General features: G+C 52.0%; 1 protein-coding gene across 1 annotated transcript in view; it reads left to right on the top strand.

Annotated features, from left to right (window-relative positions):
* RAB43 (RAB43, member RAS oncogene family) overlaps positions 1-17,494 on the top strand; it is a 33,210-nt gene extending 15,716 nt beyond the window's left edge. Inside the window, exons 2-3 of the mRNA XM_042912119.1 lie at positions 9,878-10,061; positions 13,553-17,494. Of these exons, the coding sequence (XP_042768053.1) occupies positions 9,878-10,061; positions 13,553-13,803 (435 nt within the window). The 3' untranslated portion in view covers positions 13,804-17,494. The remainder of the gene's footprint in view (positions 1-9,877; positions 10,062-13,552) is intronic.
* Positions 17,495-22,001: the final 4,507 nt, after the last annotated feature.

Genomic DNA, 22,001 nt, shown 5'->3' with positions numbered 1-22,001 from the left:
CCCTCTCACTGCCCCAACTACCAGGACTTGTCTTCAGAAAGCTTCCTTTATTGTTGAGTACCTGGGTCTGTGCCAGGTTGCTGGTAACACAAAGAATAGATGGGGTCTCTCCCCTCAAGAGCCCATTCTTTTTTTTTTCCTAAGTTTATTTATTTTGAGAGAGCAAGAGTGAGCAGGGGAGGGGCAGAGAGAGAGAGAGAGAGAGAGAGAGAATCTCAGGTAGGCCCTGAACTTTCAACATGGAGCCCAATGCAGGGCTTGAACCCACAACCCATTGAGATCATGACCTGAGCTGAAATCAAGAGTTGGACACTGAAATGACTGAGCCACCTACGCTCCCCTAGAGCCTATTCTTGATGGCAACAGACAGACTTACAAACCTAGAGCCCCAGACAGACAGCCCTAGGCCAGTTTTCCACTAAGAAACCTGTTTTGTGTGTGTGTGTGTGTGTGTGTGTGTGTGTGTGTGTGTGCCTACAGAATGGTCATTTGTTAGTTTTTGGGTTTTTTTTGGATTTGCTTTAGGCAGGATTTCCTTTTCTGTTGTCTTGCTACTTTTTTTTTTTTTTTTTTTTTTAGTTCTTTATTTTGAGAGACGGAGATGGTGAATGGTGGAGGCATAGAGAGAGAGGGAGACAGAGGATCCCAAGCAGGCTCTGCGCTGTGAGCGCGGAGCCCAACACAGGGCTCCACCTCTTGAAACCCTGAGATCATGACCTGAGCTGAAACCAAGAGTCAGACGCTTCACTGACTGACTCACCCAGGCACCTCAGTCTTGCTGCATTTTATGTTCCTTGCCTGGCCCCCAGGGCACCTTCGTTTGGGACAGTTGAATGAAATGTTGAACACATTCTGCCGTGGGTGCTGTTACAGAAGCAAGAACCAGGATGCTAGGGAGCCAGGAAGGAAAGAAGAATGAATTCCCCTCTGGGCTGGGGCCTAGGCCTGTGTGTCAGGGAGAGCTCTACTAATCAGATGACTTCTGATCTGGGGTCTTGAAGGTTAGGTAGGAGTTCACCAAAAGGTCAAGATGAATGCCATCTATCCTAGAAAAGGAAGATAAAGGTGTCGTCCCTAGTGACTCAGAGGGACAGTGTAAACTAGGACTCATTACACATGGAGCTTAGGAGAAAAAATAAGCGTCATCCCTCATCCTGAGACTGCTTCCCCCCACTGAGGCTGTGATCAGTGTGCCCGAGCCCTCCTGTCACCAGGGTGGAAGAAGGACCTGATGAAACCCAGGACTCTTGCAGCCTTGGAATCCCTACCCCTTGCCCATTTGAAACTTACCTGACTGACCCCTGCTGAGTGGGAGTGGGGGCAGCCTCCCTCTTCTGAATGTACATGCTTTGGAGCCCTTCTCCATCCTAACTGGGCTGCCCTCCTGCCCTCTGTGCCTAGCAGATGCTTCTGAATGTCACTCCAGATGTCAGCAGCCCCGAAAGTTTCCCCTGAAGTTGAATGTAAGATGTGGAGGCCTGGCTGGGGAAGGTAGGAGAGGCTGGCAGTGTGCCAGGTGGGAGGTGGGAGAGTGAGGGAGGGCAGGCTGAGACCTAACCCACAGGACAAAGTCCCTATCTGTCAAGTGAGCGTGCGTGCAGAGGACTTCCGGTGAGTGGGGTAGTAGTTTCAACTTGGCAGATGTTCTCTTGGCTTCAGGCTGATTATGGACTTGGGGTAGGATTCCAAGCTAACTCCATGGTTAGCTTTCCTAAGCCAGGCCCTGGAGCCCAATCTGCTAGATGGAGACCTGGCAGGGCAGGGTGACAAGGCTTTAAGGGCAGACAGGGTGCTCATCTGCCCAGCATGTATTAATCGAGGACCTTCTTCATGCCAGAAGGCTCAGCCGGTTAGGAGTCTGACTCTTGGTTTCGGGTCAGGACATGATCTTACAGTTCATGAGTTTGAGCCTTGCATTGAGCTCTGCACTGACAGCTTGGGATTCTCTCTCTCTCTCTCTCTCTCTCTCTCTCTGCCCCTCTCCTGGCTTTCTCTCTCTCCTTTTCAAAATAAATAAACTTTAAAATAGATAAAAAGATCTGCGGAGGAAAAGTAAATTGGGGTGAGGGGACAGGACGGACTGCTCTTTTAAGAAAGGGTGGTTGTGAAAGAGCTGTGAGTGGAGTTGATACTTGAAAGCAGGCTGGAAATGAAGGGTGGTGCCAATCGTGCACCAGTCTGGGAGAAGAACACTTGAGGAAGGGGAACATCAAGGGCCAGGGGCTTGGTATATAGACCTCGGAGTGCTCAGGGATCAGCCAGGAGCAAATATGGCCCCAAGGGAAGTTCTGTGGAGGTGAGTAAGGTCCATGCCGCAGGACCTTTAGGCCTTTCCGGGGAGGAGAATGGAGGAGTGACGAGATTCTTAATACTGTTTTCGTGGCTCCACGTTGGCTGTGGGGTGGACAATGGACCGCAGTGCAGGAGGAAGCCTGGGGCGGGTTTGAGGCCATCCGCAGTGGCCCCGTGTAAGGCTTGGTGACAACAGGTGTGGAGGGCACGGAGCAACGAAGGACTCCGTGTCCATGATTCCTGCTCACCCAGGCCCCTGCTGAGGGTGGAGAGCAAGGAGGTAAGCGGACAGACAGACAGCCAGACAGACTCGCGTGGGCCCAGCACGATGCTCACATGCCTCAGCCAATCATGGGGCTGTCAGAGCCTGCCTTTCTGCTCTGTGCCTTGGGCTGGTAGTCTCTGCCTGCAGGCTCTGTTGGGGACCCGGTGAGGTGGCCTGCACGCCTGCCCCAGGACCCCACAGCATCCATGCAGTGGATTCTGCTGTCACTTCTGAGAAGTAGAGCCTGCATCATCCTCTCCGATGGAAGGTTCAGGATGGTGCTGGCGTGCTTGCCTGCCTCGTCACCTTCCTGTCTCTTGAGGAGCTGAGGTGGCTGATCACGCTCATTAAACTTTTCACCCAGACCCCCTCGGGGCGCTGCCTAATGGCAAACCTGGGGCTCCGGCAGAGTAGCTTCACTTGGCTGCTGGGAAAGCAGGGCCTCCCCTGGTTTGGCTTCTCGCACCTCTTCTGGAACACAGAGGGCGTTTGGGCCAAGAGATTGAGCCTCCTCAACTAAAACCTCCTCTGCGATCCCACGGCAGGACCGCGCCGCGCTCAGCAGCCCAGATGTACTTCACAGACATCAGTCAAGAGTGCTTCTCGTCTTAGCCTGGGCTCCCTCTGGAAAACGGCCTGAGACAAGGGCTTGCTCGCAGCTCGTTTGTTTTGGCAACTGGAGAGGGGGAAACAGAGGAGGAAGGACACGTTACAAGGCCGCATCCTCAAGTTGGTCGCTGCCATGGGCAGATAGGGCTTGATCTGGCCGGACATCCCTTGCTCCCCATTGGCCAAGGGTTGATCCATAGGGTTGGTGAAGCCTTCTCACATGTGTGTCACGAAGGCATGAAAGCTTGGTGGTTTGTGCAGCACCGCCCCACCCCCGCCCCTGGCTAGAATCGGAGAGACTCCCAGGTGGGATGGAAGAGATGTCTAATGTATATTTCCCTGATGCAGACCATCTCCAGTGGCTTCCCATCGCGGTAAAAATAAAACCTGCACTTGACGATGGCCCGTAAGATCCCACACGTTCTGGCTTCAGTCTGCCTCTGACCGCGTCTCCTTCCATGTCCCTTTTCACTGCCGTCTGGCCACACTGCCCTTTCTGTATCTCCCAACACGGAGAGCTTTGTCCTTCTGGACACTGTCGCGCTGTTCCCTCTGCCCGAGCACTGTCCCCATGATTGGCTTCTCATCATCAGGCCTCAGCTCGAGTGCCCCCTTCTGTGACCACCCGAGGAGGCCCCTGTCCCAGGGAGTCTCTCCTATTACCTGTATCCTCTTCAGAGTGCTCGTTACCCTTCTCTGCAAGGATCCTGTCTGCATTCCTGTCTCTCCTTTTGCTGCGATGTGAACCCTGTGTTTGTTTTGTTCCCTGCAGTATCTCCAGTTCCTAGAGCAAGGGCTGGCACACGGCAGAAACTCAGCACACGTTAGATGAACAAGTGGTTGGCCCATGCCCACAGCCCAGTAGGTTTTCCTTTGGGCATTTCATGTATTCTACCTTTTACATTAAATCTCCTTTGTGTATATTAAAAACACTAGCCAAAAATTGTAAATAGCTACGCAAATATTGTTAAATGGCTGCATTTATCCAGCACCTTCTCTGTGTTAGGCACCGTGCACACTGAATCTGTCATGTGGCCCTTACTGGACCTTTTTTTGTTTTGTTTTGTTTTTTTTGGAACAGATGAGAAACTGAATTCAGTTGTAGCCCAGAGATAACCGTGCTGGAAAGTGACGGAGTCGGGTCGGTCGGACCCCAAGAGCGCTGACACTGCTCTTTTCCTTCCCTTCCTCTAATGTGGGAGAGGATGAGAATATTGCCAGTCATGGGAAGGACCTACTTTCCAGAAATACCTCCTCCATTGCCACCCAAATTTCACCAATTGGTTGACCCAGATACCTTGACCTGTAGCTATTTTGTTTTTAATTTAGTTTTTATTTTTGTCAGAGTTGTACTTGTGTATGGTTGAAAGAGTCATCTGGTTCAACAAGGCGTGGTACAAAAAGGTCTCCTGATACGGCCACCCGCAGCCTCTGGGGGTAACCCCTTCGAGCTCTTTTCAGTTGATGGGGTTTTTCTATTTATTTTGCTTACATTGCTACCTGCCTCCGCTTCCCCCAGTTACACACGTAGTCTGTTGACTTCTGACTTCAGAAGGTGAGAGTTAACTAACTCTCAGTGCCTCCCCAGCCCCCATCACACACGTACACGCTCCGCATCCTCCCAGTAGAGTGGTGTGGCAATATTGATTAGATCAACAGTATGTTCCTTTCAGCACTGTTCTCAGAACGTATTCTGAATTTGTTCCTTTCTCCCCACCTTCGCTGTGGTAACCACAGGGTGGTTACCACCCTGGTCCAACCGCTGTCTTTTACCTGGATGATGGCCCTTGCCTCCTAACTGGTCTCCCCATTTCTGTCCTGGATCTCTTTTGATCTCTTCTCCGGGCAGCAGTCAGAGCGATCCTGTTAGAAAGTAAATCTGATTGGCTCTAAACTCCCATGGCTTCCCACCTTCACTCAGAGTGAAGGCCAAAAGTTCTTGCTATGGTCTGGAAGCCACTGTGTGATCTGGTCCCCCCTCCCCGCCCCGATCATCCCTGACTACTCTCTCCCTTTGTATTCTGTGCCAAACACACCCATCGTCTTGCTTCTTTGTCTCTGCTTCAGGGCCTTTGCACTTGTTCTCTCTCCCTGAAATACTTCTCTCCCAGACATCTGCACTGGTAGCTAACTTTCTCCAGATCTTTACGAACAATGAGGTCTTGTGTGGTTGTCCTATCTAAATCTCCATTCCTCGCCTTGCCTCATAATTCCTTTCCCTGCTCATTTTTTCCCATCTGATCACTAGCTACCATAATTACTATTTTTATTATTTACTTTATAATTGATAGTATTTATATTATAGATATTTATGTATAAATAAATATATTTTATAATAATTATAAACCCTTATTACTTATGATCTTACTTAGCATTTGTCTCCTGCACTGTAAGCTTGAGGACAGCAAATCGCATGTTTGGTTGGCCCCAGTATCTCTAGTATTTTCTTGTTGAAATGGTTGAAGGGGGGCGCCTGGGTGGCTCAGTCGGTTGAGCGTCTGACTTCAGCTCAGGTCATGATCTCACAGTTTGTGAGTTCGAGCTCCGTGTCAGGCTCTTGGCCAACAGCTTGGAGCCTGGAGCCTGCTTCAAGTTCTGTGTCTCCCTCCTCTCTCTGCCCCTCCCTGCTCCTGCTCACACTCTGCTTTCTCTCTCTCTCAAAAATAAATAAACATTAAAAAAAACTTTTTTTTTAAAGAAATTGTTGAAGGAATTGTTCAACTAAGGGTGATGATTATATTACTAAGAGTTGTTCACTGATCTTCCGTTGGCCACGTCCCACTAGTTCTTCCTGGAAGCACTATCATCTTGGTTTTGCTTACGTGTCTGTGTTTTTACCATTAATTCATCTCTGCAAGTAGGGGAGATCCTAACTGGGATAGCTGTCCTCCCCATCTGTCCAACATACCGTAAACCCTGCCTCTCAGTATATGACCTTCCCTCAGTTCTGTCTTCTTGAAGAAATCTCTCTCAGAGCTTTCTTGATTTCTATTTTAGGTTTTTGTTTGTTTGTTTTTGTGGTGAGAGTACTACTCTATAAGAATTCCATTTTTGAAATGTCCTGAGACTTACTTGAGGCCCAGTGTATGTATATGGTTTATCTTGGTGAATATGCTGGGTCCACTTGAAAAAAAAGGGGGCGGTTCTGCCGTGTTGGGTATGGTGTTCTGGAAATACCAATTAGATCAATAGTGTGGTTTAGATGTTCTTTACCCAACACTGATTTTTTTTTTTCTCTGTTTATTCTATCAATTCCTGAGAGAGAGGTATTAAATCTCCAACGATAGTTGTGGATTTGTTTCTCCCTTTAGTTTTATCAGTTTTAACTTCATGGGATTTAAAACTCTGTAATTAGGTAGATACATATGTAGTATCATTATTTTGAGAGGGAGTTGGGGAGTAGTAAGTCTGAGTGGGAGAGGCACAGAGGGGTGAGGGGGAGAGAGAATCCCAAGCAGGCTTTACACTCTGTGCGGAGCCCAACATGGGGCTCGATCCCACCATGGGGCTCGATCCCACATTGTGAGATCATGACCTGAGCCGATACCAAGAGATGCTTAACTGATTGAGCCACCCAGGTGCCCCAAAGTGTCTCTTTATCTCTTGCAATTCTTGGTCTGGAAGCCTTTGATATTACTGTAACTGTCATTCATATACTTTCTTACCCTCACTTCTTATATGTATTTTATTATATGTTTCGTTTTTTTATAGGCTACCTATTTGTGTCTTTATATTTAAGGTGCCTCTCGTTGGGCTCTATGCTGACAGCACAGAGCCTGCTTGGGATTCTCTCTCTCCCTCTCTCTCTGCCCCTCCCCTGCTTGCACACCTCCCTCTCTCTCTCAAAATAAATTAAAAAAAAAAAATTTTTTTTTAAATACCAGTTTATTTCCTCTACTGACTTGCTGTTTCTCTTACTAGTTGATGTAGGGCCAATGATAAGTTAGGGCGTCCTTAACTTATAAAGTCTCTTTACAGTTTTGTATCACTTCATATGTTACAACTGGCACTGAACCCTTCTCATTTTTCACTTCACATCTGACACCGCACAAGTGTAGTCACCTTACAACAGGATGATTTCATGTATCTGCTTTCCTTTTTTGTGTCTGCTATTATTGTCCTACTTTTTTATTTCTTACACATTAGAAATCCCACTTTACAGTCCTTATTTATCGTTTTCTGGTCAGTTGTCTTATAAGGAAATTACAAGAAACAATAATTTTTTTAATGTTTATTTATTTTTGAGAGAGACAGAGATAGAGCGTGAACAGGGAGGGGCAGAGAGAGAGGGAGACGCAGAATCCGAGGCAGGCTCCAGGCTCCGAGCCGTCAGCACAGAGCCTGACGTGGGGCTTGAACCCGTGAACCATGAGATCATGACCTGAGCTGAAGTCGGACACTTAATGGACTAAGCCACCCTGGCGCCCCTAGGCATTTTTCATTGTATATCTAATGCCATATGGATTTTTATGAAACTTTAACCTTAATACCTGTTTTCTTTTCTTTTTTTTTTTCTTTCTGGAAGCTTTTAGCACTTTCCCCTACCCCATTGTAGAATTCCCACACAGTGTGTTGGGGGGGGGGGGTGTCTGTTTTCTTCCATTGTGTGTTATGTTCAGTGGGCCCTTTGAACTCTCAGAGGGAGTTTTCTTGAAGTCTTTCTTTGATTTCCTCCCCTTGATTTTACTGTTCTTTTTCTTTTTTTTTCAGTTTTTTTTTTTTTTTTTTTTTAATTTTTTAACGTTTATTTTTGAGAGAGAGACCGAGCATGAGCAGGGGAGGAGCAGAGAGAGAAGGAGACACAGAATCCGAAGCAGGCTCCAGGCTCTGAGGGCTTAGCACAGAGCCCGACACGGGGCTCAAACTCAAACCATGAGATCATGACCTGAGCCAAAGTCCAATGCTCAACGGACTGATCCACCAGGCGCCCCACTGTTCTTTTCCTTCTGAAATGCTTACTATCCCGATATTAGACCTCTTAGGCTGGCTCTACAGTTTTTTCCCTCTTACTCTTCTTATTTCTTCTTATTTCTTTGTATTTCTTTATTTTGGAAGGATTTCTTCAACTTTATCTTCCAGCCCTTAGGTTGTACTTTTCATTGATATATTTTTAATAGTCAAAAGCTCTTTTTTTCCCTGAATACTCCCACAACTTAAAAAAAAATAGTATTCTATTATTGTTTTGTGGATCTTTTCCTATCTCTGAAAATACCGATGTTTGGTTTTGATAAACAAAAATTTGCTTCTGCCTAGCTTTTCTTTCGTCCAGGTCACTTTTTTTCCTGTGTTTGTCCTTTGTCTTTTGTGTCATGCGCTCTCTCTGGGGTATGGGGATGAGTTTCTTGGTCAACTGGATTCCAGATTTGTGTATTGCCAGACTTCATGCCTTTCGCTTCGCCCCCCCTTCGCCCCCCCCATCATGCGTAAGCAAGCAGATACCTGATTTCCTTGGAACCTTTCATAGTTGAGTAAATAGGAGGTCTTGGGACAGGAGGGTCTCATTTGGCATGTTGTGGCTGAGTTTGTTAACTCTTGAACGTCTCTTTGTGGGGCCGAGGGAAGAGGTTGCTCACCTCCATGGTACCAGGGCCTGAAGCCCTGCCCTAAGGAACAGTCTGAGGCCTCTGGGGTTTTTCTCTACCCCGGATGGACTAGGGTACCTCCCAATACCTTGAGAACTAGATAAAGAGGCCCCCAGAATGCTTGTGCCAGCAAAGGAAAATGGATGGACCCAGAGCTTGGTGGAGACCCAAGGCTCGTGTTCATCTTCAGAGAGCCCCAAGAACCTGTGATCTGTGGAGCAGAGAAGGCAAGTCCTGAGCCCCCAAGAGCCCTGCCATCTGCCTCCTCTGATGCCTGCCTGCAGTCCATCTCTCCCAGTTGCAGAGCTGGTGACCTCCACCCAGAGTGCGCAGCCTCCCAGCCCGGGCACAGTGAAGGTCCAAGGTCTACCCCGGGTTCAGGCCCTCCCCCTGCCCTATCTGGGAATGCCAGACTATTGCTTCTCCAGAAACTAGGGAAGCTCCCGCTACACAGGCACCTCTCGTCCATGGCCAGGGTGCAGGAAGGCTTGGCAGTGGGCACTGATGGGTGTTAGTTAAGTGAAAACATGGGCAAGGAAAGACCCCAAGTTCCTTGCCTTTGGCCAAGCTGGGCCAGCAGGTGATAAAGGCCCCGCCAGAGGACTCCATCCACTGCTTCCCCCAGGCCGTCACTGCCACCAGGCATCACCGAGGCAGAAGTAGAGAACCCTAATGCTGGAGGAGCTTTCCACGTGGCTGGGTGTAGCAGTGTGTTTACGGGCCCAGAGAGGGGAAGGCACAGGACATGCACACACAGCCAGCATCATAGCATACCAGAACCAGCTCGCCGGACCGTGAGCTGCTGGAGCTCTTCTGGTTCAGTGTCCCAACAGCAGAGAGCCCAGCCTTAGGGGAGCCTTGGGCACTCTAGAGAGCAGAGATGAGGGCTCCCCACCTTCCTTTGCATCCTCCTGCCCCCCCCAAAGCTGGGCCACTGAGTTGTCTTGTAAGGGATCAGGGGTCCTCTCTGTCCACCTTCTAGCCCCTCTTGCATGATTCCCGCCAAGGTGTGGGCTGGTGGCCTGCCCAGTGGAACCAGCGCTTTGGGCATGGGTCTGTGGGATTGCCCTCCCTATCCCCCGTGCTTGGTCACACCACCAGGTTCACGGGAGGCCCCCTATTTCTTTAGCTGCAGATCTGGGACACAGCTGGCCAGGAGCGATTCCGCACCATCACCCAGAGCTATTACCGCAGTGCCAACGGGGCCATCCTGGCTTACGACATCACCAAGAGGAGCACCTTTCTGTCCGTGCCTCACTGGATCGAGGACGTGAGGAAGTACGCGGGCTCCAACATTGTGCAGCTGCTGATCGGTGAGCTGAGGGGAACAGGGCCAGGGCCAGCAGGGTTTCTCGGGGCCACGGTTCTGTCTGTCTTAGTGTCTTTCTCCTTTAAAAAAAAAATTGTTTTTAATGTTTATTTATTTTTGAGAGAGAGAGAAACAGAGCACGAATGGGGGAGGGGCAGAAAGAGAGGGAGACACAGAATCGGAAGCAGGCTCCAGGCTCCGAGCTGTCAGCACAGAGCCCGACACGGGGCTCGAACCCACGGACTGTGAGATCATGACCTGAGCCGAAGTTGGACGCTTAACCTACTGAGCCACCCGGGGACCCCTCATCTTTCTCCTTTTTAAACAAAGGGCAGGTGGAGCGCAGAGAGAGGCTGAGCTTGAACGGTGATCTTGCAAATTCTGATCCTGCCAATCACTTACAAAGTCATATTCAAAACTGGAATTGGAGGGAGGGAGAAAGGAGCGAACATTTGCTTTTTACTTCCCGCATATCCCCACCATGGTCAGCCCTGGTTAAACCTTCACGTGTGTCTCTGGATTCAGTTCCCATAACCTTGGCTACTGGCTCCTCCTGGTTTGGCAGGGCTAGAGCCGAAGCTCAGAAAAGTGGAGTAACTTGTCCCAGTTCGCGCACCCTGTGAGCCTATAAATCCGAAACTGGGGCCCTGCTGGTGGTGCTTTGGTGACATGCTGTCCCCCCACACCGCAGAGCAGCGCTTCTCAAACCTTTGCGCTCCGAAGGTTTGTTAAAGCACAGATGCCAGGCGTCGTGTCTGACTCAGGAGGGCTGGGTGGGGCCCATGAATGTGCATTTCTCACAGGTTCCCAGGTGACGCAGGTGACGTCCATGTTGGCGGCCCAGAGACCCCACACTGAGAACCACTGTTGCAGAGAGATGCTCTTACTTCCATTTTCCCTTTTCCTCCTACATAAACTCCCCAGACCTGGGCTCAAGCGCTTTGGACCATTTCTGTGGTCCCCAGGGTCCTCATTCCAACAGTCAGGCGGATTCTTCTTCCTTTTTTTTTCTTTTCTTTTTTTTTTTTGAGAGAGAGAGAGAGAGAGTGAGAGAGCACACGCACATGCACACAACTGGGGAGGGGCAGAGGGAGAGAGAGAATCTTAATTTTCTTAAGTTTATCTACTTATTTATTTAGAGAGAGAGAATCTTAAATTTTATTTTGAGAGAGAGAGAGCACACCACGCACAAGTGGAGGAGGGGCAGAGAGAAAGGGAGAGAGAGAGAATTGCCAGCAGGCTCCGCACTGTCAGCAAAGAGCCCGATGTGGGGCTTGAACCCACAAACCATGAGATCACAACCTGAGCCGAAGTCAAGAGCTGGACGCTTAACCAACTGAGCCACCCAGGCGCCCCAATTTTGTTCTCGTTTTTTAGAGGCAGATTCTTCTAAGATGAGATTGTACAGATGGGGCTGCACATAGCTCCACCTGGGGAAAGGGCGATGCTTGGTTCCCTGCCTGGCCTCGGATATGGGAGCACTCAGTGGAGCTGGGCTCCCCTGCCAGGAATGGGGTTCTCCTTACCTGGCCTGACACTTCCCTTTTATCCAGAACATTCAAAATAAAACATTCTGGGGCGCCTGGGGGGCTCAGTTGGTTAAGCATCCAACTTTGGCTCAGATCATAATCTCACAGTTCGTGGGTTCAAGCCCCGCCTAGGGCTCTGTGCTGATGGCTTAGAGCCTGGAGCCTGCTTCAGAGTCTGTGGCTCCTTCTCTCTCTGCCCTTCCCCCACTCACATTCTGTGTCTCTGTCTCTCCAAAATGAATAAACGTTAAAAAAAATAAAAAATAAAACAAAACATTCTATCATAGAGCATTTTATACAAGTATAAAAATAGAATAGTGCACTGAACCCCAGATACCCAGTACCCAGCTTCAGCAATGAGCCATTCACGGCCAGTTTCCTCTCTACCCTCATCCCTTCCCCTCCCTTGTCTTACTTTGGAACAAATCCCAACACCAAACTATTTCATTTATCAATATTCCAGCATAAATCTATAAAAGGTACAAACACTTCAATAAAAAGTACATAACAATACCATTTTCACATCCACAAGATATTGATATTTTCTTCTTATTATTATTATTTAGTTTATTTATTTTTGAGAGAGAGAGCAGGGGAGGGGCAGAGAGAGAGGGAGAGAGAAGCCCAAAAAGGCTCTGCACGGTCAGCCCAGAGCCCAATGCAGGATTTGAACTCACGAACCACAAGATCATGATCTGATCCAAAATCAAGAGTCAGATGCTTAATCGACTGAGCCACCTAGGCACCCCCCATATTGATATTTTCTTGATATAATCAAATGGCTGATGAGTGCTCAGATTTATAATTGCTAATAAATATCACATGTACTTGTTTTTTTTCTTTTTGTTGAAATCAGGATCCAAACGAGTTCCACACATTGAAATTAGTTGCTGTAGCATTTAAGGTTACCAAAGACAGTCTTGATTTTTATAGGTGGTTATCTATTTTTTTTTAATGTTTATTCATTTTTGAGAGACAGCATGAGTGGGGGAGGAGCAGAGAGAGAGGGAGACACAGAATCCGAAGCAGGCTCCAGGCTCTGAGCCGTCAGCACAGAGCCTGACGCGGGGCTCAAACTCACGAACTGTGAGATCATGACCTGAGCTGAAGTCGGACACTTAACCAACTGAGCCACCCAGGGGCCCCGTGGTTATCTTTTTTTTGTGTCCTCCCTATAACCACATTACAAAAGTCAACCGCTTAGAGACTTAAAAAAAAAAAATTCTTCTAGAAATCGGGTCAAGGAGCAGTTGACCAGATTATTTAGAACATAATGACACAGCTGACACCTTGTAGGAGCAACCAGAGGTGCGCTCTCAGGTCAGGCGGTGGGCTGTGCTCTTACTATCAGCAAAGCAAAATAATCAAAGTCCCCGTCTTCCAGGCAATGAAAGAATTCCAGATGAGAATAGGAGAGCCTAAATAATAAGCATAACGAAATTGTAGCCAAGGAAACAATTGGCAGTGCGAGACTTCCTTGTTGGCATCCCCTCGTAGGGAGCGTCTGCCAAGTGCCCGTTGCTTTCGGGTTCACTGTATCATCTGATCCCTCCTGTGCTGAAGGTGGCATCACAGATGGGGAAACCGAGACCCAGGGATGAAGTGACTTCCCCAAGGGTCACGCAGCAGGTGCAAGGGAGCTGAAGTTTCCTGCAGCTCTAAGGTTCTTTCCACCAAAGTTGAGTGCTCCAATGTGTCAGGAAGAAGCCATAAAAGACACCAGCCTCTGGCAAAGATAAAAAAGAGAAACAAAAGGAGGGACTAAAGGCTGGACTAAGAGCCTTAAAATAAAAGAAGGTCTTTTTTCTTCCCCCAAAAAGATGGAGGGCCACACCAGAAGGTATTCATTGGTGGCTGGCCGAGCGCGGTGGGCGGCTTGACGTGTCTCGGCTTGGCCCCACCGGGTGGGACAGGGCAGGCTGGCACCCGTGGGCCTCACCAAGCTGCACCTGGCCTTTCCCTACAGGGAACAAGTCGGACCTCGGCGAGCTCCGGGAGGTCCCGCTGGCCGAGGCACAGAGCCTGGCAGAGCACTATGACATCCTGTGTGCCATCGAGACGTCGGCCAAGGACTCGAGCAACGTGGAGGAGGCCTTCGTGAGGGTGGCCACGGAGCTGGTCATGCGGCACGGCGGCCCTCTGCTCAGTGAGAAGGGCACCGACCACATCCAGCTGGATAGCAAGGACGTCGGAGAGAGCTGGGGCTGCGGCTGCTGACCGGGGTGCAGGGCAGGCAGGCAGGGGCCTCCCCACCTTCTCTCTCTGGCCTGCCAGGCCCACCCCCCCAGAGCTGGCCCTCCACGGTGCCAGCGATCCTAGAGCAGCTGGATAAAGCCCTGGAATTCTCCATTCCGTGGCCTGGGTGCTTGATGGGAAAGCTACCCTGGATGAAGGAAGCAGCGGGATACCTTCTGAGGGAGACCTGTTGGCCTGTGGGGCGTGGGGCGTGGGGCCCCACCTGCCAGCCAGTGGCTGTCCCCTCTGTGTTCTTCACAGTCCAGGACTGGCCCAGGCCTGCCGGTGTGGATCCCAGCAGGAGAGGGGCCGGGATGTGCCTCCCTTGCTGCACATGTACTGGGTCTGACCATTTCACACCTTGAGTCTTGCTGCAGCTGAGGCGGCAGGGGTGTGTGGCTGGTGCCTTGGGTTCTTTCAGGTCACTCCAGGGCCTCTGTACCGAGTGAGAGCAACCCGCCCAGCAGACTCGGTTCCTGAGCATAGCCCCAGGGAAGCCCCAGCTCCTTCCAGGCTGGGAACTTCCTTCCTTCCTTCACTGCCAGCTCGAAGCTCACAGACAGCTTGGGGCTTGGCCTGCTGCCTTAGCAAGACCTCTCAAGTTTTCTGGTTTTCCGTGTAGCTTCTTGTTTTCGTCGGCACAAGTATGGGGTCATGGCCCACAGCCCAGCGGGGACCGTCTGCTGGCCTGGGGCCCAAAGTGTGGCCACTCAGGTTGCAAAACCATCTGATTCCTTCAGCACCGACTCTCAGAACTTGGGGGTTGGGGGAATGAGGTGGGAATGTGGACACTTAAGGGAAAAGTAAACGCTTGCATCCCTGAGGCTACGGTCTGAGAGGGACCCTCAGGGCACTTAGTCTTAGCTGTGCAGAAGCCCTTCCTGCCACGTTCAGAGCGACAGCTCCCTAACTGCTTCCAGTCTAGCTTCTGGTTTCTCAAACCAAAAAGGTGATGCCCCGGCAGTCTTGGGTCTGGCTCTTTTATCCTGGGCCTTACCAGCCTCAACGTGTGCAGGGTGCTGAGGTTAGAAGGCGGGTGGGGGCTGGGATCACTGGGGCTGCACTCTGTGGGTAGCTCAGAGGGTCACAGGGATTGAGCTGGGGGAGGCGGGTGATCTCCCCGTACTACCCGGACCCCCCATGTCAGCCCAGTCTAGCCCCTTAGGCCCCCTCAGTGGAGGGCCCCGGGAAATAAACTGCCGTCAGAGCCGTGGGGAAGGTCACATCGTGGAGGTGCAGCCCAGAGCCTTGTGGGGCCCAGGCGGTGCTCCAGCCGACTTCCCTTGCCTTCCACTTCCTGCACTTTCGTCTGCACCGTCCCACCCCTTCTTGTAGGCAGGCCTGACCGCAGAGTGAGAAGCCAGACCCACGGCATTCTGTGGGCTTGGGCATGGAAGGCTTCCCTGACTAAGACCGAGACCAGCAGGGCTGATGACTCTGTTTCAGGCAGGCATGTCTGAGCCCGGTTCTGGAAGGGAAGGATGTTGGCCTGGTTGGGCCAAGAGCTGCTGAGCAGGGTCCTGTGCTGAGGGCAGCCGGCCCACTGGTGGCCGTGGTGGGGTGGGAGCTGGGAGCAAGAAGGCCACTTGGCTTCCTTCCTCAGTGGCCTTGTCAGTGAGATGGGGTGAGCGGGGCCTGGGGCCCAGCTGCTGGCAGGGAGAGCTGGTGTCTGCCAGGCCCCTCCATTGCAGTGCCTGGGCTCTACCTCCAAAGTAGAAAGTGCCTGTCACTGAGACACATTCAGACCATGGCCTCTAAGGGCTGATCTTGGGGCAGAGCTAAGCCGTCTACCAGGGCCCAAGCTGGAAGAGCGATCTCATGAAGCCTGACCTTCCAGAGGCCTGCTGCTTTGGGGGGCGGTGGCGGGAACGCGGGGGATCTTGGAGCACGGGTCTGGGCCTGCACCCCCATCGTTGACTTGCAGCCACAGTTCCAGCTGAGCACAGGTGCAGGCCCTTGCTGTTGTTACCTGCTGCACCTTCTCTGCCTCAGGGCTGGGATGGCTTTGGCAAGGTGGGGAGACCTTTCATTTCCTCTCTATGAGCCATCTCCCTCCTCCTCCAGACCCCTGGGATGGAGACCTGAAACTTTGCAAGGGCCTGGCTGAGAGGGGGCAGGGAGCAGCTGGCCCAGCCTGGACCGGGGAGGTTTCCTCACTGGCAGCCTCTTGGCTCACCCAGCAACAACCCCCAGCACGATTCTCTTCTCCCTTCAGAGTCCCAAGGTGTCTGAAACATGGGCTGATTGGTCTCTGGCCATCCCTCCTTCAGGCACCACAGCCAATAGGGTCTAGCCAGGACCCTCCCTCTCCCCTCCCCACCACAGTGCTGGGATCCCGCCTCCATACTCCCTCCCCCCCCCCGCCCCTGCTCTGGATGGGCCCCAGGATCCCCTGGACATCTCATGGACCTCTTTGGCTCCTGGGCCTCTAGCCTGTGCAGCCCAAGCCACCCTCGTGCTGCAGTCAGAGTGGCATTTGTAGAAGGTCACAACTGATGCTGCTGCCCCCTCCCCATTCCAGGGTGCCTGGGGCCCTTGGGATATGGCCCATACTCAATCTAGGTGTCCAAGGCCTCCACAGCTGCGCCCTGGCTTCTCCCAGCACCTTGTCCCCCAGGAGCACCCTTTACGCAGGCCGCGCCCTTCCTGCCCTCCCCCACCCCCACTTACCCAGCCTTTTTATCCGTGTCATTCAGAGTCCCACAAATGACCCAGCTGGACACCTCTGAGCACTGGCCCCACCCCAAGCTAGTCCTTAGCCCATAGTACCCTCTGGTGAGATTGAGTTCCTTCTCCCCCTCTTCCTGGGCAGAAGCCATTTCCTGCAGCCTCGAACAGAGACCATTTCCGGGTTTCAGTCACAGGCGCAAATGCTAGTGCTCAGGGCCCCACGCTGGTGGGCTGCCTGTAGTGAGGCATCAGGCAGGAACCTCACTACCTCCTGGGCCTCAGTCTTCTGTCACGTGGGGACCCGGATTTGGGTAAGAGAAAACAGGGTAGTTGTGTGAGACAGAACACAACCCACCTTTGTTTCCTCCTGCAACAGCCCAGGCCTTCTGGGGCTGAAGGGAAACAGCTTTATCTCTCCCTCTGTTTATAAATTACCCAGTAGCAGGAGCCGGTGAGGTCAGAGGCCAGGGTTTAGGAGAGGAGGCAGGGATCAGAGGGCCAGGAAGTATCCTGGCCACCACCAGGTCCCCGGGGACAGGGCAGTCTGTGGCCTGGGTGGGGCTAATGGGGCGTGGGCTGAAGAAGGAGAAGGCTGGTGTTTTCTACTCCCGGGAGGAGGAGCGGGGCTGCCCAGAGGGTCCCTGTCCTTCCAGAAAAGGGCTTCAAGGACACAGACCCCGGCAGGCAGCCATGGAGCTAGAGGAAGCTCCTAATTCATATTGAATTCAGTTACTCTTCCCCAGGAGGGCTGCCACGGGTGGGGGCCTCAAGGACCCTCTGAGCCCTGCTGGACTGGACTGTTGGGCTGCAGGGAGGGCCTCAGCATTGCAATAAGGCAATGCCATTTTGCATTTGGGAATTTTTCATGTTACCTATTTATGATACATAAATCTTTATAGCAAATCTATTTTTTAAAACATGGGAAAGTTGCCTTTATGGAAACTTAGCAGAGCCAGAGTCTACACATTCCTAAACCATTAAACAGATTTCTGCAAAGAGTCAATGGCGCCCAAGACTGCTTCTCTCACCTTTGAGCCCAGAGCTGGCCCAGGTGGCCACATCTCTACAGATGGTCCCACCTGCCCAGCTGGTTTCCCCGACTAGTCTCCAGGCCCAGAGTGGACGGGTGGGTCTGCACTTCTCACCGCCCATCTGTTGCCTGGAGCCCTGTTAAGACTTCTCTGCCCCAGGCCAATGTGGGATCCTTTGGCAGAGGAGCAGTCAGTGCCCAAGGGGCAGGAAAGAGCTTGGGTTCGGTCCTCACTCAGCCAGGGAGACCACGGGCAAGTCACTGAACGACTCCTGGGCCTCTGGTTCCTTCAGCTGGATTTGAGTTGGGGAGGCAGGTTGAGGAGTACGGTTGGGCGATGCCCGGGGGAACCAGGCCTCTCCCACACCTACAACCCTGTGGGGGAGGTGTTACCATCCCCATGCTTTGCAGATAAGCCAGTGGACTCAGTGGTTGGGAGTGTCTTGCCCGAGCCTTGCAGCTGTAACAAGTTAGACCTTGTATTCCAAGTCAGGATAGGCCCTACAAGGGCCAGGACTGGTCTTGCTCACTGCTGCTATGTTCCCAGGGCAGAGAATGGTTCTGGGTGCATAGTAGGTGCTCAAAAAACTGCCAAGTGCCTGAATGGGGCCCCTGCCACCAGGAACCATAGCCCGCCGAGACCATCTGGGATCTGTCCCCGGTCATTCTCAGAAGGGGGCCTATGCTGACACAGGGGCCAGATGACGATAGCGTGACTGTGCACGGTGGCCAGGTAGTAACTGTACCCAGTCTGGCAGCCCGGCTCTGAGACACGCTGACAACATGGGGGTCAGACCAACCTCCATTCCAATCCCAGGTCCGCTATGACTAGTGTGACCTTAGGCAAGTCATTTCTCCACCCAGCCTCAGCTTCCTCAGACGTGGGACACGAATTCCTGTCCTGCCTGCATCCTGGGAAGCCACCAGGAGATCCCAGCTGGGTGGGACTTTGGAAACTGAAGGACAGGAGCAGTGACACTCTGACTCTGTCCCAGAGGTTTGAAACCTGTGAATTCCATGGACTGAATGACGGAGGCGGGCCTGGAGCCCTGGGCGTTCCAGAGGGGCCACACCGCAGTCTCTTCCGTGACCTTTTCCAGGGAGAGATACCTGTTGTTTGAATTTCCTGGTGTCCTTGAATGCAGGGCGGCCCCAAGCCTGCATGTGGCCCTTGGAAGAAAAACCCCTAACTGGGTGGTCTGAGCCGGGCCACCACGTGGCCCCCAGAGGCTGTGCTGAGGGCCCTCTCTTGCCTCTGCCGGCACCATGGGACTGCCAGACCCTGGGACAACGTCCTGGGCTTGGAAACGGAGAGTGAGGCCAGGGGCCTGAGGGACTCACTCAAAGCCCCCAGTAAGTTGGCTCCTGAGCCCCTGTCCCAGACCAAGCTGGGGCTGGGTCCTAGGTCCCAGAGCGGAGTCTGGTCCCGGCGCCCCCCCCCCCGGGGGGCCCCCAAAGCCCCACCCCCGACCACACATTCAGCCAGGGGCTCAGCTGAGGAGGGACTGCGCCACCCTTCCTTTGGGAAAGCCAGGACGCAGGGTGCCCTCACCCAAGTCACATCCCCTCTTCTCGAGTCACATCCCCTCTCCTTGTCCTCTGTCCCTTTCCCCACACGGCCCCTCCCCACCCCAGCCAGTCTCTGCCCAGCCTCTGCCTGACCTGGCTCCTGCCTCCGGTCTCCACACACCTTCCTAAAGCAGGCCACGCACTGACCGACCGGGTCACCCCCTTGCTTGGTCCTGACACTCACTCCCAGCTACTCCTAGGAGCCCTCTAGAACGTGGGGAACCCCCTCCCACACACACAGCCCCAGAGAGGGCTGTACCCCATCGCTGCCGTCGGTTCCCCACCCTGGAAAGAAAAGACCCAGCCCGGATGGCAGGCTGGGCTCCCACTCGCGCCTCCTGGACATCCGTGGTGTGCCTTCACGCGGGCCAGCCCGGGGGTGTGGCGAGGACGGCTCTGCCCGCCCACCTCGGCCCTGGACGGAGCCCGGACAGTCCCAGCCCTCCCCCACGTGGGCTGTGTGCTTCGGGACTCTGTCCCCTGCAGCGGTTCTGAACCTCGCGTCCTGCTGCAGCCATGGCCTCAGTACGATTCCTGGGGAGCCAGCCGCAGACGTGGGGGTTGCCGGTTCAAAGCTGCTTCCTCACCAGCACAGTGATGACGGTGTCCACCAGGGAACTGGAGGCCCCGTGTGCAGGGTTGAGGGGACATCAGGAGGCGCGGACCCAGCAAAGGAGGCCAGGAGACAGAGAGGGTGGTCAGGGGGCTGGTGAGTTAGCTCCCGGCCAACATGCTCCAACCTTATGCCCAACGTGTGGTCCACGGGCCGCCAGCCCGGCGTCATCCGGGAGCCGGTTAGAAACACGGGATCTCAGCGTCCACAGCAGAGCTCCTGAGTCAGAACCTAGATTGCAGTAAGTTCCCCAACGGATCTGCATGCAAGTTACAGTTTGAGGAACCCTGGTCTGCACCGCCTGCCCACCCCACTCATGTGTCCCCTGGGCAGGTCTTCGTGCCTCAGAAGTTTTTAGTTTCTTCCTAAAAAAGAAGAGCCGAAGGTTCTTGCCCATTTACCCCTGAAGAGTGTTTTCTGTCCTCTGCACAGAGGCAAAGGACATCAGAGGCAAAGGGCTGGTGGCAGGGTCTGATTCTGATGGCCAGATCACCTGACACCCAGCACTCTTCCATCATACTCCAACCCCCTCTGGCAACATTTGAGCTCGTGCCTGATGCGGGTTCTGGGTCTTGTCTGGATCTGTGACCCCTTTAAGCTGTAGACCTTCCAGTTGGAAAACATACGGATTCACAAGAGAATTCACGTAGAATTTGAGGCCTTGCCTCAAATGCACATCCAGTGAACAGCAGAGATGAGATGCGAGGCCTCGATGTGGTGCTGTAGGGTCGTGCCTTGACCCCCCTGAAATCCTGGGGGGACCCCTTGGGTTTCGTCGGGTGGGACTGTGGCTGCAGTGACAGTGCCGTGTACTCAGGTTTAGATTCGACGAAAGGGACTCAATTCTAAGTGGACAGGTCTGAAAAGAACGGAAAATTTACAGGGATCTATCTCAAGGAACACATCTTTTTCTTTTTTAAGTTTACTTATTTACTTTGAGAGCAAGAGAGAGAGAGTTTGTGCGCATGTAAGCAGGGGAGGGGCAGAGAGAGAGAATCCCAAGAAGGCTCCGTGCTGTCGGCACAGAACCCGATGTGGGGCTCGATCTCATGAGCCATGAGATCATGACCTGAGCCAAAATCAAGAGTCAGATGCTTAACTGACTGAGCCACCCGGGCGCCCCTCGAGGAATGATTCTTAAAAACAATAAAACCTCTACGCACAGGAATATCCATGATAGCCTTATTCCCATATGAGGGGGACCCAGGAGGTAGCCATCCCTCGCTGCAGAGTATTTTAGACAGTATGTTGGAACGCTGGAAATGTAGGACCATCTCTCAGTGAAGGGCTGGGGAGCTTGGGTCTTCCTTCTGCCTTTCTACACTCTCCAGTCTTCCATAATCAATATCTACTATCTTTGTAATAGAAAGGCATAATATATATACTTCAGAAGAGTCAGGAAAACAATGTAACGTTCAAAAATATGATGCAATAGTCAGCAAACGATCCAGAGTACCCAAGTAAAGTGTTCCGACTGATGTAAACAAGAAAGTCCGGACATGAAAATGTTAACAGCGATTGTGTTAAAATAGAGCTATGAAGAACTTCCTCCTTCTTTTCTTTCTTTTATAAATCTTAAAAATGGAACTATCTTTTATATATATATATATATATATATATATATATATATATATATATATAACGTATTTTATATGTATCCTATTGATACATATTACATAAGTGTGTGTAACTATATACCTATATCTAGCTATAGACACAGGTACATATGGGTACATGCTCATATGGGAAATAAGTAATAAATCTGATGAGAGGGGTGCCTGGGTGGCTCAGTTGGTTGAGCGTCCGACTTCAGCTCAGGTCATGATCTCCTGGTTCGTGGGTTTGAGCCCCGCGTTGGGCTCTGTGCTGACAGCTCAGAGCCTGGAGCTTGCTTCGGATTCTGTGTCTCCCTCTCTCTCTGCCCCTCCCCCGCTCACACTCCATCTCTCTCTCCCTCTCAAAAGTAAAGAAACATTAAATTTTTTTTTTAATTCTTTTGTTTCATTTCTGAATAAGAGTCACATCACAATTGCAACAGGGGAGCATGGAGCCTCCTGGGGGTTCAGTGGGGCGACGCCGCGGCCCCTCCTCGGTGGTCCCAGTGCAGGCCATGGGGGGAGCCTCCTGTCACCTGCTGAGGCAGTGGCGTCTCCTCTGTCCACTGTCCGTCTTACAGAAGCTTGTGGGCATCACTTTCCTACTGTTGTCTCCTCTATTAACTCATCCTTGGAAACTTACCCTTTTTTTTTTTTTTTTACATTTTTTTTCAATATATGAAATTTATTGTCACATTGGTTT

This window comes from Panthera leo, chromosome A2 (assembly GCF_018350215.1).
Source record: "Panthera leo isolate Ple1 chromosome A2, P.leo_Ple1_pat1.1, whole genome shotgun sequence".
NCBI classification, from domain to species: Eukaryota; Metazoa; Chordata; class Mammalia; order Carnivora; family Felidae; genus Panthera; species Panthera leo.
Note: the sequence above shows the minus strand (reverse complement) of the source record. Positions and strands in the feature narration are given on the sequence as shown.